General features: G+C 39.0%; 2 protein-coding genes and 1 pseudogene across 11 annotated transcripts; 2 read left to right on the top strand and 1 right to left on the bottom strand.

Annotated features, from left to right (window-relative positions):
• Positions 1-26: 26 nt before the first annotated feature.
• Positions 27-10,213, bottom strand: LOC104771091 (alcohol dehydrogenase-like 7). Of its 9 annotated transcripts, none has more exons than XM_087506209.1 (10): positions 10,075-10,213; positions 9,519-9,668; positions 9,290-9,426; positions 8,252-8,298; positions 1,306-1,634; positions 1,133-1,215; positions 999-1,041; positions 748-818; positions 578-673; positions 27-462 (listed from the first exon to the last, which is right to left on the bottom strand). In XM_087506209.1, the coding sequence occupies exons 2-10, from the start codon at positions 9,577-9,579 to the stop codon at positions 184-186; spliced, it is 1,146 nt and encodes a 381-aa protein (XP_087362335.1). In that variant the 5' UTR covers positions 9,580-9,668; positions 10,075-10,213; the 3' UTR covers positions 27-183. The 9 variants fall into 9 exon arrangements, 6 of the variants coding, with proteins under 6 accessions (XP_087362335.1, XP_087362336.1, XP_087362338.1 ...); XM_087506210.1 differs by having other exon boundaries at positions 763-818; XR_015593777.1 differs by lacking the exon at positions 748-818 and having other exon boundaries at positions 962-1,041.
• Positions 10,214-11,322: 1,109 nt separating this feature from the next.
• Positions 11,323-18,534, top strand: LOC104771090 (putative defensin-like protein 179; annotated as a pseudogene). Its single transcript, XR_015592623.1, has 2 exons — positions 11,323-11,419; positions 18,159-18,534. The product of XR_015592623.1 is annotated as a putative defensin-like protein 179 (transcript).
• On the top strand, positions 11,416-14,190 carry LOC147919137 (uncharacterized). The gene is made up of 2 exons (XM_087504564.1): positions 11,416-13,601; positions 13,794-14,190. The coding sequence occupies exon 1, from the start codon at positions 11,683-11,685 to the stop codon at positions 13,228-13,230; it is 1,548 nt and encodes a 515-aa protein (XP_087360690.1). The 5' UTR covers positions 11,416-11,682; the 3' UTR covers positions 13,231-13,601; positions 13,794-14,190.
• Positions 18,535-18,645: the final 111 nt, after the last annotated feature.

Here is an 18,645-nt window from a genome sequence, read left to right as displayed (position 1 = left end):
AAAAAAAATTGTTTGTACTTTGCTTATTTTCAGTACAACACATTAAGTTTTTATTTTTATTTTGTTTGCTCTTTGGCATTTGGTTGTTTTGATTTCAAAGTTCAAACCAATAAAAATAGTTGCACATGAATCATATATATGACATGGATGTAAAATATTAAAAGATAAAATATACCAATTCACTTAGCTCATCCACAAGACACACCTGATGCATTTCCCTTCCACGAGTAGCTGGAACGCGTCGTTGATGTCCTCGAATTTCATCTCATGTGTCACAAACTTATCCAATTCAAGCTCATTGTTCAAATAGCGTTTCAGAAGAAGCGGAATGTGTGTTTTAGCCTTCAAACCTCCAAACAACGAACCCATCAAAATCTTCCCTTGGTGAAGAACATCAGACGAGTTTAAACATATCTGTGAACCCGGCTTGTCCACACCTAGAGTTATCGTCTTTCCCCATCCCTAAATGTTGATTGTACCATGCAGAAGTTAAATCCTCTAACCTTCTTTGACTTATTTGATGTAATTCTAAATCTAGTTCTACGTTGGTTTTAGGTAGAGATTAATGCCACAATACATTTCTACAGCAAGCGTCAGCTTCTTCAACCAAAGAACTACTTCCAACACACTCAAAGCAATAGTCCGCTCCCCCACCAGTCATCTCATTGATCACCTAAACACAAAAATATTTAAGTTATATGTTTTATCAATTTATGTCCATTGATGATTGATCTATATACTATGTGCCATTATCTCGCTAACACTCTTGTTTTCACATGTCAAAGAGTTTACAAACTCGGTAACTCCAAACTTTTGCCCTGCAAAAACATGATGTTAAAACTATTATGATATGGTGTATTTTAAAATACATAGAGATTTCAGCAATAGTTGTTCAAAAACAGAAGAAAAAAAGGGAAAAAGAATTAAGCAATATATATAACTATTGAGTAAAGAAAATTACTAAACAACTTGGAATTTGGCAGGGTTTATATCCACACCAATGATTCTAGAGGCACCACAAAGTCTTGCACCCTCTGCAACCTGGAAAAATCCACACATTTATCCATTTTAGCAACTCATAATCAAGAAAGACTTATAACTACATGATCATTAGTCTTAATAGTAATTTTACCGCTAGTCCGATAGAACCAAGTCCAAAAATCACAATTGCTGATCCTTGTTTAACTTTGGCAGTCTCCCAAGCAGCACCAACACCTAAAGAATAATCAATGTAACTCCATCAAATTAAATCAATGACTACCATATTTTAGATCAATATAATATATTTCCAATAAAGTGATGTACCAGCGGAAACTCCGCAGCTGAGAAGACAATCAAGACTAGGAGGAACCGAAGAATCGATCTTAACAACGTTAGCAACATCAAGAACAGTGTAATCGCTAAAGCTGGAGACGTTCAAGAAATGAAAGAGAGTTTGGCCATTGAGGTCAGTGAATCTGCTCGAATTTTCGTATCTTGGCATCCATGGCGATACTTTGAAGGGAAATTTGCTGCATAAGTTGCTTTTGTGAGATTTGCAGTCAACACATTCACCACAGTCAGACATGAACGTTGGTAGTACAATGTCTCCTTCGACCACTCCCTTTACGTTTTCACCAACACTTTCCACTATTCTGCATAATCAAATGTCACTTACATCAACATTTCTAATTGTTTTAAAAAAGCTTCGAAGTGTGTAACTTTGGATTTTTCTTGGGTTTCCTATGCATTTTTCTTGATTTAGAAATCTAGCAAGATATATTAGTTTATGCAAAATGTTCAATAAGAAAATTACATAGATTAATTATATTGGGATATTATTCACCTATGACAATCATATCCCGTATGTCAAGCATCTACATTTATTTCTTACCATACTTGTATCTGTATATTCTCTGCAATCTTCTGTAATTAGGTTTGTTCTACACGCTCTTGTAATATATAAGTGTATACTCGGTTCTTAATAAGATACACAGAAATCTCTTTCATCTTGAGTCTCTGTTTTTACATGGTATCGGAGCCTGAAACACATATCATCTGATTCTTTTTTTTTTCTGATCAACGATGGCTGGCAACACTGAAAATGGAGCACTGAACTCCACGAACCCGAACACGACGACTAATGAGGTGAGACGCACGATCTCTTCTTATGACTTGACAGCCACTGACAACCCTGGCGTCGTGATCTCGCATCCGTTGCTGAAGGGTCTGAACTATGAAGAGTGGGCATGTGGTCTCAAAACTGCTCTCTGCTCAAGGAAGAAATTTGGCTTCCTTGATGGTTCTATTGCTCGACCAACAGAAGGATCTCCGGATCTAGAAGCTTGGTGGATGATTCAGGCTTTGCTTGTTTCGTGGATCCGTATGACTATTGATCCCTCCTTGCGCTTTAATGTTTCTCGTAGGGATGTGGCCAAGGATTTGTGGGATCATCTGAAGAAACGTTTCTCGGTTACCAATGGTCCTTGCATTCAGCAGCTGAAGGGGGAGCTCGCTTGCTGCAAGCAAACAGGTCTTAGGATCAAAGCATATTATGCAAAATTGAATCGAATTTGGGATGGCTTGGCTACTCACAGACCCTTGATGGTTTGTAAGTGTGGAAAATGTGAGTGTAATCTTAATGCACTCCAAGAACAAGATCGGGAGGATGATAAAGTCTATGACTTTCTGGGTGGTCTTGATGATGCTTTCATGACCGTACGGTCCAGTTTGATCTCTCGTTCACCTCTTCAACCCATGGAAGAGGTGTATAACGTTGTCCGTCAAGAGGAAGATCTTTGCAATAATACTAAAAGAGGTGATGATGTTGCTGAAGTTTGTGCTTATGCGGTTCACCAACGTGCTCGTGTTACTTCTCCAGCTCGTTTCGGTGATCCTTCTCCACTGTGTAAGCACTGTAATCGTGGTGGTCATGCCTCTGATTGTTGTTTTGCGGTTGTCGGCTATCCGGAGTGGTGGGGTGATCGTCCTCGCAGTCGGACTATGCAAGGCAAAGGTCGTGGTTCCTCTTCTTCTGGTCTAGGTTGCGGTCTGAGTTATGCTAACGTTGTTCATGTGCCTAAAATCTCAACTCAGGAACATGCCAACTACGTTATTATGGACAAGGATCGTGACGGTTTAAGTGGTTTGAGTGATAGTATATTGCAGAATCTTATGAAGCTTTTTAATAATGGAGCATCCACCAGCGGTGCTGATCTCAACAACGAAAAACTTTATAGTAAGTATCACTCTCCTTCTTGGATATTAGATACCGGAGCATCACATCATCTCACAAGCAACTTTGACATTCTTACAAATGTACGTTACATGGAACAAATATTAGTGATCTTAGCTGATGGTAGAGAACGAATATCATGTCAAGAAGGAACTGTTGTGTTGGGATCATGCTTGGTTTTGAAATCAGTTTTCTATGTTGAAGAGTTATAGTCTGATCTCATTTCAGTGGGTCAGTTGATGGATGAGAATCATTGTGTGGTACAATTGGCTGATAAGTTCCTTGTTATTCAGGACCGCGCTTTGAGGACAATGATTGGAGCTGGTAAGCGTGATTGTGGAACCTTCCGCTTTTGCAAAACAGAGTCGGTGGCTATGGTTGCAACTCCGGATGTCAATGCTTACGAACTGTGGCACAATCGCATGGGACATCCGTCTGCAAGAGTGCAAGAGTAGTTGGTTTACTTCAACAAGTGTCTGTTTCTGTTGATTCTGAATTTCTTAATAAGGCGTGTGATGTGTGTTTACGTGCTAAACAAACAAGGTCATGTTTTCCAATAAGTGCTAATAAAACAACTTCTGTTTTTGAACTTATACACTATGACTTGTGGGGACCTTATCGTGCTCCATCATCTTCTGGTGCTAGTTATTTTCTAACGATAGTCGATGATTTCTCTCGGAGTGTATGGGTTTATCTTCAGAATGATAAAACATAAACAACTACTAATCTCAAAAATTTGATTGCTATGGCCGCTACTCAGTTTTAGAAACACGTCAAACGAATTCGCAGTGATAATGGCACAGAGTTCACAAGTATGGGAGTTTTCTTTCGTAGTCAAGGAATAATTCACGAATCCTCTTGTGTTGCCACACCACAGTAGAACGCCAGAGTCGAGCGAAAGCATCGCCACATCTTGAATGTAGCTAGAGCTTTGCGATTTCAGTCTAAATTGCCTATCACGTTCTGGGGTGAATGCATCTTAACAGCAGGGTTTTTGATTAATCGGACTCCATATTCATTCTTGAATGGGTTAATACCTTATGAGATTTTACATGGGACGCCCCCCAATTATCAACATGTGAAGGTTTTCGGGTGTCTGTGTTATGCGCATAACCAAACGCATAAAGGAGATAAGTTTGCCTCCAGAGGTCGTCGATGTGTTTTTGTTGGCTATCCTTTTGGCATAAAGGCTTGGAGGTTGTATGATTTGGATACCAATGATTTTTTGGTCTCACGCGATGTCCGTTTCTTTGAAACAGAGTTTCCCTTTGCAAAACTTGTACTTGCTATATCACACAAAGAAGGCGATCAAGAACTTTGGGCTTCACATTCCCCAGGCCCATTAGACGATCACGGTACAAGCCCAATACGAGTTTCATCGCCTGTTGGTCCAATTGTGTTGGATGGCCCTATGCTTTTGGATTCATGTCCCGAGAGGTCGATGAATACTCCGACTCCGTCAACGTCTTCTTCTCAGACATCGTCTGCCTCCGATGCTATTGAACATGATTCTGCATCTCGACATTCACCATCCGAACCTGCTCCTCGATCCAATTCTCCAATTTTGTCACCCACCACGACTCCACCTTCGTCGCCTCCTCTGTTACTCATCGAGGAGGAACATCCTATGCCGGAGCCTGTTCCTTTACGCCATGGTCAACGCGCTCGACAACCTCCAGTCAAATTGAGATATTACAACATCAATACTGCTCAAATACGGGCACTTGGTAATTCGAAATCCTTGTATCCAATTCAAAATTAGATGTCCTCTGCTCGTTTTTCTGCCACCCATATGCGTATCTGGTTGCTAACGGATGCTGTTGAACCAAAGACATATCAACAGGCTATTAAGAAGAAAGTTTGGACAAATGCGATGAGTTCTGAGGTCATTGCTCTCGAAGACAACAATACTTGGACCATTGAGGATTTGCCTCCAGGCAAGAAAGCGATTGGGTGTAAGTGGGTTTACAAAATCAAACATAATGCCGATTGGACGATTGAACGTTACAAGGCACGTTTAGTTGCTCTTGGTAACAAAAAAGTTGAAGGAGTAGATTATGGTGAAACATTTGCTCCTGTAGCATGGATGCAAAATGTTTGAATGTTTCTCGAGGTTGCCGCAGGAAACAACTGGCCAGTCCATCAAATGGATGTCCACAATGCATTCCTCCATGGGGATCTTACCGAGGAAGTTTACATGAAACCACCTCCAGGATACTTCACTGCTGATGAGAAGAAGGTCTGTAGGCTCAGAAAATCATTGTATGGTCTCAAGCAAGCTCCTCGTTGTTGGTTTGAGAAACTGACAACTGCTTTGCGTGAATATGGTTTTGTTCAATCCCTCTCTGATTATTCACTGTTTTCCTTTGATAAACAGGGAATACGAATCAACATTCTTGTGTATGTTGATGACATGATCGTCTTGAGTAACTCCAATGAAGCGTTATCTCTCTTTAAAGGGATTTGGCTTCCTATTTCAAAATGAAAGATCTTGGGGCACTACAATATTTTCTGGGAATAGAGGTTTCAAGAGGTTCACAGGGGTTCTATCTTAGTCAACGCAAATATGCTCTGCAGATCATCGCTGATGCAGGGTTGCTAGGTTGCAGGCCTGAAACGTTCCCGCTTGAACAGAACCACAAGTTAGCTAAGTCTAAATCTTCTTTGTTACTGGAGCCTGAACCTTATCGCCGGTTGATTGGTCGTTTGATCTATATCGCTGCTACTCGTCCTGATTTGGCTTTCTGGGTCCATATTCTCGCACTGTTGAAAAATCCTCGGCAAGATCATTGGGCTGCTGCATTGCGGGTTATTCGATATCTCAAGGGTAATCCTGGTCAGGGTATTTTGTTGAAAGCACAAACCGATTTTCAGATCAAAGGGTGGTGTGACTCTGATTATTCTAGCTGTCCCCTAACACGTCGATCAGTTTCTGGATATTTTGTTCAGGTTGGTACTTCTCCAGTGTCATGGAAAACAAAGAAACAAGCTACAATTATGTCTTCCACTGAAGCGGAAGATAGGGCAATGGCGTTTATCACCAAGGAACTTATTTGGCTGAAACGAGTTCTTCGTGATCTTGGAGTTCCTCATCCTCAACCAATGCGCCTATATTGTGACAGTAAATCAGCAATACACATTGCTACGAATCTTGTGTTTCACGAACGTACCAAACACATCGAAAATGACTGTCACTTTGTACGCGATGAGATACAGTCAGGTAATCTTCATCTTCTTCATGTTCAAAGTGGGTTATAGCTTGCTGATATCTTCACTAAGCCACTTGGTAAACAAAGCTTCGATGATTTTTGCGCCAAACTGAGCATATTGAATCTCCATGCTTCAGTTTGAGGGGGAATATTGGGATATTATTCACCTATGACAATTATATCCCGTATGTCAAGCATCTACATTTATTTCTTACCATACTTGTATCTGTATATCTCTGCAATTTTCTGTAATTAGGTTTGTTCTACACGCTCTTGTAATATATAAGTGTATACTCGGTTCTTAATAAGATACACAGAAATCCTTTCATCTTGAGTCTCTGTTCTTACAAATTATTTCCTAGTTGTGAGATATAATGTGGATTAGTGAGTGTGGGTGAATTTTTTTTTTTTTTTTTTTAAATACAAATTCACATATTGTTTTGGTGATATTTACTCCTTTATCCAACCATATCTTATAGTTTATTTCTCTCCTTCCCTCATTTTCTTACGCCCACTATCTTTTGTCTTCTAATTATAGAACCACATAATTGTGAACATTCTGTATTACCGTTTATTTTCAATTTAATTATTTTTTAAGCTAGATTTTGGTTCATCAGTTTTTGGTTTGCTTCGTTGTGATATTCTTAGGTTTTGGTTTGTCAGTTTTATAACTGAAGCCATGTACAAAACCAACATGTAGTTTGGTTTGTTTCGGTTTCAGATTTGTGTTTTTTTTTCATTAACTTTTCAAAAACATTCATTCTACTCTTGCTCAATAACATTTACATGGACATCTATAGTTAATTAGTTAGTGAGCAAAAAGATCCCAATAAAAATTCATGAATGTTTACGTTAACTGACCAAAGATAATGGATGTCTCTATACATTTAATCTTATGAAAGTCTCAAAACGTTAGACCTTTAAAAAAAAGTCCAACAAAGCTCTTTCCACTTGAGGTTTGGAATGAATGGAGAAATTAGCACTAAAGCGGAAATTTCTTTTTTCATTGTGTAAAAAATCTGTTTATTTGTCAGGCTAACGCTAAAGACATTATCTATTTAAGCAAAATATTCAATAGAATTATAAAGAAGAAAAGGTTAAGAGGATGAGAAAAATTGAATAGACGTAGTAGCTAATAAGGGGTGGGCATTCGGATATCTTTTCGGGTTTCGGGTCGGATATTTCGGATTTTTTGGTTTAGAAACATAAGACTCATTCAGATATTTTTAGATTTCGATCGGGTTTGGGTAAACATCCATCGGGTTTAGGTATTTTCGGGTTTCACCCAAAGTCTCAAATTATATTTCAGGTTCGGATCGGATTTGTAATTTTTTAATCCAAACAAAAGTAAAAGAGCCTGAAATCAATCCGAATTCAAAAAAAAATGAAATCAATCTAAATTCATTAAAAATGATTCTAATCATAAAAAAAAAAAAAATCAAAGTTATCAAACCAAATTGAATTCTTGAAAAGAAAATGAAAATTCTAAATAACAAAATACCAAATTTACTAGCCGATAATTTTTGACTTCTTAAAACATCAAAAGGTATCAAATTCAAAGTTAGAACTATATAATCTATCTAAATTAATATATGAAATTGACATATTTAAAAATGAAAACTAATTTATCTTGTAAATTGTAATAGTGGTTATAAAATTACTTTCGAAACTTGTTAATTAAATAAATATATATAATTTTGGATAGTTTCGGGTATTTGTTCGAGTGTTCGGATATACCCAATCGGGTTCGGATCAAATATTTTTAATCGGATTCAGATTAAATTTTCGGGTTCAGATATTTTGCCAGTCCTAGTAGCTATAGACTTACCCTATTGCCTCATGGCCTAGAATCCTCGGAAAGCAGGCTGGAGGAACCTGCAGAAACATGACAAAAATTTGTAAATCTGACTGTACATGTTACGTTTAGTATTAACGACCACAAATTACTAAATATGTAAATGAGGTGTCATATAACTAAAATATCTATCTTGGTTCTTGAACCATGTCAGTCAGTAATTCAAAACCAAAAGAAAAAAAACTAAACATGACTAGCATTAATATTGGACACTGGATTTTTTTTCCACCATACTAGAAATCAGATTTTATGTACTGTGATTTTAAAGATATTTTTTCCTACCGAAGAAGATATTGAATCTTGGCCACAAAAGAAAGAACTCTCTACGGGACACTACCCTTTTGGTGTCTTTTGTTTCTTTTACTAAAAACATTGATATATACATTTTTGCTATATAAAATATTTGAATTCGAGAACTTTGTGTTAGGAAAAAAGAACAAGTCATAAGTAATTCGTTTAAGTTGTTTTCTTGGTCAACCCGTGAACTAATTGGGTCAATCGTTGTGTCACGTTAAGATATAATAATGTTGGATCTATCTAAAATCGTCGGCTATTAAAACCAGTTTTGTAAAGTGTAAATGCTTATACCAAACTTTTTTTATATAAATCTCTGAGTGTTCAGTATCAACGACCACAAATATAAAAAATATCTAAATCCGATATGACATAGCGTATTGGCAAAAATACAAAAAACATGCCTGGCAATATTGGACATTGGAGGCTGTTTCGTTTCTTTTACCAAGAACATTGGACTATATTGTAAATATATTTTCAACATTTTGAATCCACGTAGAAAATAAACAATTAATCATAAGTTACGTTTTCGGGTAATCCCAGATTAGTATTGAGTCAATATTTTTGTCTTTGATAAAGAAATTAATAATATTGAATCTATCTAATAAATATCATATACGACAAGAAAAATATAGATTTTTACGTAAAATATTGAAACCAGTTTAATTTGTAAATGCCTAAAGCGATGAAAAGAAGAAGAGGAGAAGAGCACACTACTTGGAGTTTCCAGAAAGTGACGTCACTGTGACATAGCGCGGTGCAGATGATTCGGATCCGAACTTCGTAAGCCTGCGGCGGCGCAACCATTATCTCTTCCATCACCAACGGCTCTCCGGCCTTCCTACAAACCGCAGCTGCCATTAGAAAACATGAAGTCAACGTCGTGAGTACCATCCATCGGTCAACAATTTAAAACATATTTTGAGAAGCTTTCATCTTCACTAACCTTTGCATCGGATCGGTTTTGGAGAAGACTTGTTGTCGCCGGAGGAGCTTCCGTTTTCCATCTCAAGTTCTTGTTTTTTTTTTTTGGTGTGTGTTTTGATTATGAGAGTCACAGGTTTGTTCTTCTCTCTCTATTAGTGTATTACTCTCACTATATACATGTCTAATTTAGATTACTACTGTGTATATTTGTCGTTTTTACTATTATAAACTATATATCTGTACTTGTGTAATTGTGTTTATCTACATTCGGTGTATTTGAAACTTTCTTTATACATACACACCAACCTTGAGATGTGTCACTTAGTTCTTGGCTATCATATTTTTCTTATTAATGATATAATTTTGCATAATATGTTGGAATATATTGAAAACTAGCTAGTTTTAAGATTTATTCGAATGGAATTATCGATACAAACTGTAATAATTTATGAGTTTCTTGATATAAGAAGTAAAATATATTTTAGGACTAATTTTAAGATTGTCTTCTGTTCGCAAATTTTTGATGGTTTTGTAATTAACATATTGAAAACATATTATGGCTTCAGTTCACGTACCAGCTCTTAGAAAAGCTCCACTCCGCCACGGTCTCAGCTAAGCTAGGCTCACTGTTCTTCAAATATGAGATAAGCAACTCCAGTTTTGAGATTCGATAAAGGGTAAGCGTGTTCCTCTTTTGTTCAGCGAGCTTACAAAGAAGTTACTCGTTCATCTCAGCCTTCCCCAAAATTTTACAAAGATTACTTACTCATTCATCTCAGCCTTCCGCAAAAGTAAGTAATCAGGAAATTTTGTGTACATGAAACGATATGAGAGAAAGGTTTTTAACGGATAGCTGGAATTTTTAGATACGAATAGTATTTACGAATAAAATGGATGTGGATACGGATATTGCAAAATAAATAGATAACAAATGTAGTATAAAGTAAATTTTTATTTGATTCATTTGGTAGGGTTTGGGAATTTTCAAAATTGGAAACCAAACATAATCGAAATGTTGGTTGTTCAAAGAAAAAAAAATCGAAATGTTTAACCCGAATAAACGGAATGCGCAAGACTAAGCATACAGTATTATATATATACGAGCTTGAATCCATTTTTTTTTCATTTAACTGATGTCGGACAAAAATGTAGAGTCATTAAATGCCAAGAAAAAATGCAAAATAAAGGACAAGGAAAACTGCTAAAACTTCAATGTATATTTTTAAATATTTAGAAAATACAAAAGAAAGGACAAGAAAAATATGCATGTGACACATCAACAAAAACAGACTTTAATGTATATCTTTAAATATTTAGAAAATACATCTTTAAAGGTATTCTTTTGGTCAATATCTAATAAGTAAATAGAAAAAGATTAGTTAATCTTGGATAAAATCTTGCTAAAGATAGTATAAGATCATTTTTAAAAATTAATTTTGAGATATTTAGATTTCATGGAAAGATAAACATATGGGTGACTAGTTCTCTTTCATAACTTTTTTTTTAACAAATAGTATATAGATTTTGTAACTGAAAGAACTTTTTTTTTGTCAACAACTTTAATTGATTGACTCAAATTAACCAATTTTGAGGAACATTGTTATTAAAAGAAAATTATTAACACAATGAACTTTATTGGCCATAACAATATATTAAGCAAAATTTTATGTACATGAAACAATTCATGATTTACTTATTAATGGGCAGATAGTTATTTATTATCCTCATGTTCAACTTTTAATTATTATTTTTATCTAATAGAGTGTCTTTAGCTTGCTTATATATAGATTAACTAGTTACCCCAAGAACATACAATTCTCATAGAAAAAAAAGTTTAGAAGAAAACTAGAAAAGGTGAAAGTATGGAGAGGACAACCTCACTTGTATTTTTTGTTAGCTTACTTATCATATTTGCCTCAGGTATTATATATCTTTTAGAGTTTTTTTTTCCAAAATTTTCCGAATTTCAATTTTTATTTAATGAAATGCATATTTTTTTCTTTCTATAACCATTTTGTTATGTGTACAACTAGTTTATCAAAATGGATGCTCTATATATCAAAACAAAAATTTCAAATCCTAAACTGTAATCTAAATTTAATAAATTAGATGTCCATATAAAAATAACATAGGATGTCGATGTCGGCGATTTTGTATGCGATTTCTAGGGTTTGGTTCCGATAATGGATTACGGTGGTTCTGGAAGAGAATCGTGTTTGGTTCTCGTGGTAGTTCTTGGGGGTAACCAAATAAGGGATGGGATTGGTGGCCATTTCATGTTCCTGAACTGGCGAGTTCGACTGAGATCTGATCTGGCCCTTCGTGGGGGATCTTTGGCTTTATGGGATTTGATTAAGGGGATTCAGGGAGTATCGGGGGGCATTGCGATTTGGATCTCAGGTGATGCTGTTTCGATTTGGCTGTCGGATGCGATCTGTGTATTCGATCGTTGGGGATCGAGGTTTCCTTTTGTGGATCTGTGGGATGGCACGATTTTCGGTTTGATAGGGTGGTCTCAGGAGATATTGGCTATCATGACTATGATTTCGTTTTTACTTGGCTACGGGATTTCATTTCCTTGTTATGGGTGGGTTCATCAATTCATAATATTCGGATTGATACAGTTCTGTGGAATTTTGGAAGGTGTTCAGATTGTGTCCCCGATTTCTCTCCGGATGTTTGTCTTGGTCTGTGGGTGTATATCTAGCTGGTCAAGAGTTTTAGTATTTTACGATAACTTCCTGCACTTTCACAATTGGGGGTCCTTTCGGTGGTCGTGTTTTGTCATAGTTTTCTTCTTGACATCTCCACGTTTGTTAGTGAGTTCACGTTTCTGGTTCGAGATGGCTCAGTTAGCTCTTAACAAAAGCAAGTCTGCAATGGTTCGTACGGAGGTAGTGAAGATCTCGGGTTCTGTCTTGGCTCAGCGAATAGAACAGTTCTCTCTCACTCTGATTGGTAGGCTTATGAATCCGGCGGTTCAGAGAATGGAGTCTCTGTTAGCCAATCTGCCCAAGATATGGAAATTGGAAGATAAGGTGGTGGGAGCGGATTTGGGACAGGGAACTTTCCAGTTCAATTTTGAAGAGGAGGAAGACCTCCAGGGAGTTTTACTCAATGGTCCTTACCACTTTGATGGCTGGATGCTCTCATTGGTTCGCTGGGAACCCATTGTGTCTGATACATATCCATCGGCCATCAGTTTTTGGGTTAAGGTGGGAGGAATCCCTATGCATCTATGGGAGTTGGCGACGCTTGAGGCTATCGGGAGGAAGATCGGGAGGATCAAGGATCTTGATGAGGAATCAGGAAGTATCTGTGTCACGGTGAATGGGTTCAATCCGTTGCTTTTCCATATGGTGGTCCCTTTTGATACAGGTGATGAGGTGGTGGTCACCATCGAGTATGAGAAATTGTATGGGTTTTGTAAACATTGTTGCCGGATAACTCATGATGTCTTGGTCTGTCCTGAGTTGAAGTCCGGTCCGCCTGCTGGAGGGAGAGTGGATCATGCGGATAAGAGAGGGGCTCAGAGGTCTCAGAATTTGGCGAAGCAGGGTCCTCCGCATCATGATAGTGGGTGGGAGAAACCAAAGAAACATGTCAAACGTGCTTTGGATTTCCAAAACGAAATTTCTAGTGAGAGGAGACAAACTCAGTTTCGAGGTGGTGAGTCCTCTTCTGCGGGCTTTCATTCTCAACAGCGGATTCAAGGGCAAGGTTGGGGCTAGAAGATGCGACACTTTGGTAGTGGATCGGGTCAGAATATGGGCTATGATCCTTCTGTTCCGCGCTTGGTAGGAGAGGCTAAAGTGGACTCTTTCATGGGGTTGCCGCCAAGCAGGAAAGTTATTCGACCAGTGTGGCCTAATCCAATGTATAAGGTTAAGCAGGCCTCAGGGGAGAAACGGTCACAACACCTTGTTAGCGGGGATGATACAACTATGAGGGTAGAGGATAATTCGATGGAGGTGTCAGGAGAGAATGATTCGAGCAAAGGTGAAGAGGACTTAGAGGATCCAGGCTTTAATGAGAGCACTGATGACTTATTGGAGGATGGGGAATTTGATGTTGCTGATAAGTCGGAGGACAAAAGGCCAAGGTACATCCGCTTCTGATTCATTAGTTTTGGGGTTGCGTACTATGAATATTGCTATGAAATCAGTTAGTTTTAAGGATAAATTGGTTAATGCTCCGGTCAGGAAAGGAATACTCCTTCCGAAGAAACCTATTTTGCCTTTAGCTTCACCTGGCAAGCGTCTCTTAGCTAAAGCCTTAACTCATAAATCTGCAGGTAAGGGCAATAAACCAGTGGTGGTGGGGAAACAGGGACAGAAGACAAAAGATGGCATTCCTGTTGGCGGAGGTAGTCGTCCTCTAAAGAAAGGGATGGTGGCGCTCCTGAAACCACCGGCTCAAACGTGAAAATCTTAAGCTGGAACTGTCAGGGCATTGGGACAGACCTGACAGAAAATTACTTGGGGGATTTGTGGAGAAAATATCGACCAGACATTTTATTTCTTTCAGAAACAAAGAAATGTTTTTCTTATTTACAAAAATTTAAGAATAAGTTTGGCTATAATAATTTGTTTACTGTTGATCCCTGTGGTTCAAGGGGTGGTTTAGCTTTATTTTATATGGATGAAATAAAACTTTCAGTTCTGTTTAATAGTGATCGTATTATTGATACACAAGCTTCTATTGGTCAACAATCGATATTTATGTCTTTTATTTATGGTGATCCTTGAGACAAGGTTTGGGAGAAATTGACAGATATTGGCTCATTTCGCATTGATCCTTGGTTTTTAATTGGGGACTTTAATGAACTAACTGGAAATCATGAGAAACAGGGTGGTGCTTTGAGATCTGCATCCTCTTTTGTTTCTTTTAATTCAATGCTCCGTCATTGTGGGATGTTGGAGTTTCCTTGTTATGGGGAACAGTTATCCTGGAGAGGCAACCGATGTAATAATCAGGTGGTGCGTTGTAGGTTAGACCGGGCACTGGGAAATGAGGATTGGCAAGGGTTTTTCCCAAATTCGAGGGTAGATTATTTAGAGATGATTGGTTCGGATCACAGCCCAATCTTAGCAACTTGTCTGAAGACGGCCAGGAGATGTCATAGACAGTTCCGCTTTGATAAGCGTTGGTTGGGTAAGGAGGGTATAACAGCTATGGTCGAGTCAGGTTGGAATCGCACGAAAAATTTTCGTATTCCGGGTTTTGTTGATAAGATAAGGAATTGCAGAAACTCGCTTTCGTGGTGGCGAAAGAATAATATCAGTTCTGGCCCTTCAACGATTTCCTCCTTGAAGGAGGCTTTGCAAGAGGCAAAAATGGATGACTTAATCTCAACAGACGAAATTCGGGTTATTGAGAGGAAATTAAAAGAGGCATATCGTGACGAGGAAATCTACTGGCAACAAAAGAGCCGAAAGTTCTGGTTAAGAGTTGGAGACAAAAATACTAAGTATTTCCAAGCATCCACTAAGCAGAGACGTGTGAGGAATCGGATTATTGGTTTATTTGGAGATGATGATGCTTGGATTGAGTCTCCCTCGGGCATGGAGAATATTGCTACTAAATATTTTGAGGGTCTTTTTAAGAAGGTGGATGGTGGGGGTATCTCCGAGGTGTTGCAGGAAATTAAGCCTCTGGTCACAGACAACATTAATAGGGATCTTACTAGGGATATTTCTGAGGCGGAGGTTCGCAAGGCGCTATTTGCGATGCATCCGGAAAAAACTCCAGGCCCTGATGGAATGACGGCTTTGTTCTTCCAACGTTTCTGGGCTTCTTTGAAAGGTGATCTGGTGGCGTTGGTTAGGGAGTTTTTTCGGACGGGATGTTTCGATCCTCGCCTGAATGAGACAAATATTTGTCTTATTCCTAAAGTTGCCAATCCTCAGCGGATGGCGAACTTTCGGCCAATCAGTCTTTGTAATGTGAGTTATAAAATAATTTCCAAGGTTCTGTGTTTTAGGCTACGGCGGGTTTTGCCCCTCTTGGTTTCCGAAACTCAATCGGCCTTTGTTTCTGGTCGTTTAATCACGGATAATATCTTGGTTGCTCAAGAGATGTTTCATGGGCTAAATACTAACAGACGGTGCAAGTCGGAGTTTCTGGCCTTCAAAACAGATATGAGCAAGGCTTACGATAGGGTGGAGTGGGATTTCTTGGAGGCGGTTTTGGTCAAGTTTGGATTCGCCCAGAAATGGATTTCGTGGATTATGTGGTGTGTTTCTTCTGTTACGTATCAGGTTCTGATGAATGGGCAGCCGAGGGGGTCCATTATTCCCCAGAGGGGTTTACGACAAGGGGATCCTTTGTCACCGTATTTATTCATACTTTGCACGGAGGTTTTGATAGCAAACATTAAAAAGGCGGAACGAGATAAGAAATTGACGGGAATTTCAATAGCCCGAGATAGTCCATCTGTATCACATTTGTTGTTCGCTGATGATAGTCTTTTCTTCTGTAAGGCAGAAGAATCTGAATGCCGGACGGTAATCTCCAAAATAGGTAACTATGGTAAAGCCTCGGGGCAAGAGGTCAATCTGACGAAGTCTTCTACTATGTTTGGTAAGAAGGCCCCTCCTGAGATAAGAGCTCAGCTTAAATCAGTTATTGGTATTTCCCAAGAGGGCGGGATGGGTTCTTACTTGGGTATCCCTGAAAACCTACAGGGATCGAAAACTAAAGTATTTAGCTATGTGAAGGATCGGTTGGATGACCGCGTTAATGGTTGGTCCGCCAAGCTTTTATCCAAAGGTGGTAAGGAAGTCATGATCAAATCCGTGGCCTTAGCCCTTCCGACTCATGTTATGTCGTGCTATAAATTAACGCAGGACTTGACGTCTAAACTAACGAGTGCTATCTCCTCCTTCTGGTGGAAGTCAAATGATAAGGCTCGAGGAATGCATTGGCTGGCCTGGGACAAAATGTGTAAAGAGAAATGTGATGGAGGCCTGGGGTTTAGGGCTCTCGAACAATTTAATGATGCCATGCTGGCGAAACAGTATTGGCGATTAATTCACTATCCGGATTCCTTAATGGCTCGGGTCATGAAAGGACGGTATTATAGGAATCAACATCCTATTATGGCAAAAAAAAACCATATAATCCCTCCTTTGCCTGGAGGAGTATTTATTCAACTAAAGATTTAGTAGAGGAAGGTGCGCGGTGGACGGTAGGTTCGGGTGTTTCTATTTCGGTTTGGCGAGACCCGTGGTTACCAGATGTACGACCCAGACCAGCTAATGGTCGGGGAAGGTTATTGCATCCAAATTTGATGGTCAATCATTTAATCAACCCAATTACGAAGGATTGGCATCTGCCCATCTTAGAGGAATTCATGGATCCCGTGGATATACAGCTTATACGGAATATGGCAGTCAGTAAGACTAATAGACCGGATCGTCTAGTTTGGCATTTTACTAAGTCGGGGAAATACTCGGTGAAGACCGGGTATCGGGTCGCTCGGGAATTAATTGCGGAAGTTGAATACGGCCCAACGTGTACGGCTTTAAGGGCTCAATCCTGGGAACTTGACGTCCCCCCGAAGATCCAACACTTTTTCTGGCAGATCGCTTCAGGTACTCTTCCAGTTCTAGAACGGTTAGCACATCGGGGTATTCGGTGTGATACACGGTGCAAAAGATGTGACTTAACAGCAGAGACTATAAATCACGCGCTTTTTGAGTGTCCTCGGTCGCGACAGATTTGGGAGTTGACTCCGGTATCTTTGGACCCCCAACGCTTTCCATATGCCTCAATATATGCGAATTTAGACTTTATTTTTTGGCGGGCATCTTCCCAGTCGGGTGTCACGGATATAGCTTTACAGCTTCCATGGATCATTTGGTCTCTTTGGAAAGATAGAAATAAAAAGGTATTCCAAGGCATAGAGGCTGAACCAAATGATATTCTCGGTCAGGCGGTCAATGATAAAGCACTTTGGGAGGAGGCCAAAGCTTTTTCGAGAGGACACATGGCACCAACGCCACCTTTAGAGGATAGGATCTTTTCCTCATGCTGTCAGATAGACGGTTCATGGAAAGGCTCAGATCCTTTTCAGGGTCTGGGTTGGTGGTACTGTAATGATGAAGGTTCGACGCTGCTTCTGGGAGCAAGAAGTTTTCGTCGTGGATCTACGCCCCTTCATGCGGAGCTGCAAGCCCTGATTTGGGCGATGGAGGCTCTCTTGGAGGCTGGGGTGGACTGTCAAGCCTACGAGACGGATTGTGCAGAGTTAGTCGAGATGGTGCAGACTCCAGACGACTGGCCGGCCTTCGCGAATTTGATGGAGGATTTCTCATTGCTCAGATCGTCATTCCCTTCCTTCACCCTTTCCAAGATCTCTCGGGAGTCCAATGCCAGAGCTGACTGTCTGGCCCGCTTTTCAAGATCTTTGCCTTCTGAAACTTCTTTTGTAAACAGCTATCCTCCACTTTGGGCTACCAATCGTGGAGTTCTCTTTTAATTTTATTGTTTGGTAAAAAAAAAAAAATAAAATAACATAGTTACCGAAAACAATCACATATTTCATCACAATTTAAATATATATTTTCATTATTATTTTCTTAGTTTACTTGTTCTTTCTATATGGTACACATACTTTTTTTTAATGTTAAGTTTACTAAAGCATATAATGTTTCAGTTCTCAATCAAATAAGAGCTCATACATGCGACGACAACAGCCTTGGCCCTTGTAAAAATTGCGACGAAAGATGCAAGGCCAAACACGGGCCATTGAGCGTAAGCAAATGTAACGGTGGGGATGGGATGTACATGTGCACCTACGATGTGCGCCACTTTTACCAGACAAAGTGTGCGTCGGCGCGATTGATATGTGCACTGACACTTGTCCTCTGAGTTGCTGTGATAGACTATGTGCAATAAAGTACAAAAATGGACGTGGGGGTTGTGTCGACTATGTTGGTTATAGGATGTGCACATGCGAGTACTCCTGCTAAAACATAATGACATAATTTTGTAAAACAAATAATATGGTGATAAAATTATTGATATTACTACTCTTCGTTTGGGTGATACATTATGAAATGTCATCAATCATCACATATAATTTATCATTATCAAGAGACTAAGTTATGTTCCTAATAATCAAATGAAAATTAAGATAACTA

This window comes from Camelina sativa, chromosome 20 (genome assembly GCF_030686135.1).
Source record: "Camelina sativa cultivar CO46 ecotype springtype chromosome 20, ASM3068613v1".
NCBI lineage: Eukaryota > Viridiplantae > Streptophyta > Magnoliopsida > Brassicales > Brassicaceae > Camelina > Camelina sativa.
Note: the sequence above shows the minus strand (reverse complement) of the source record. Positions and strands in the feature narration are given on the sequence as shown.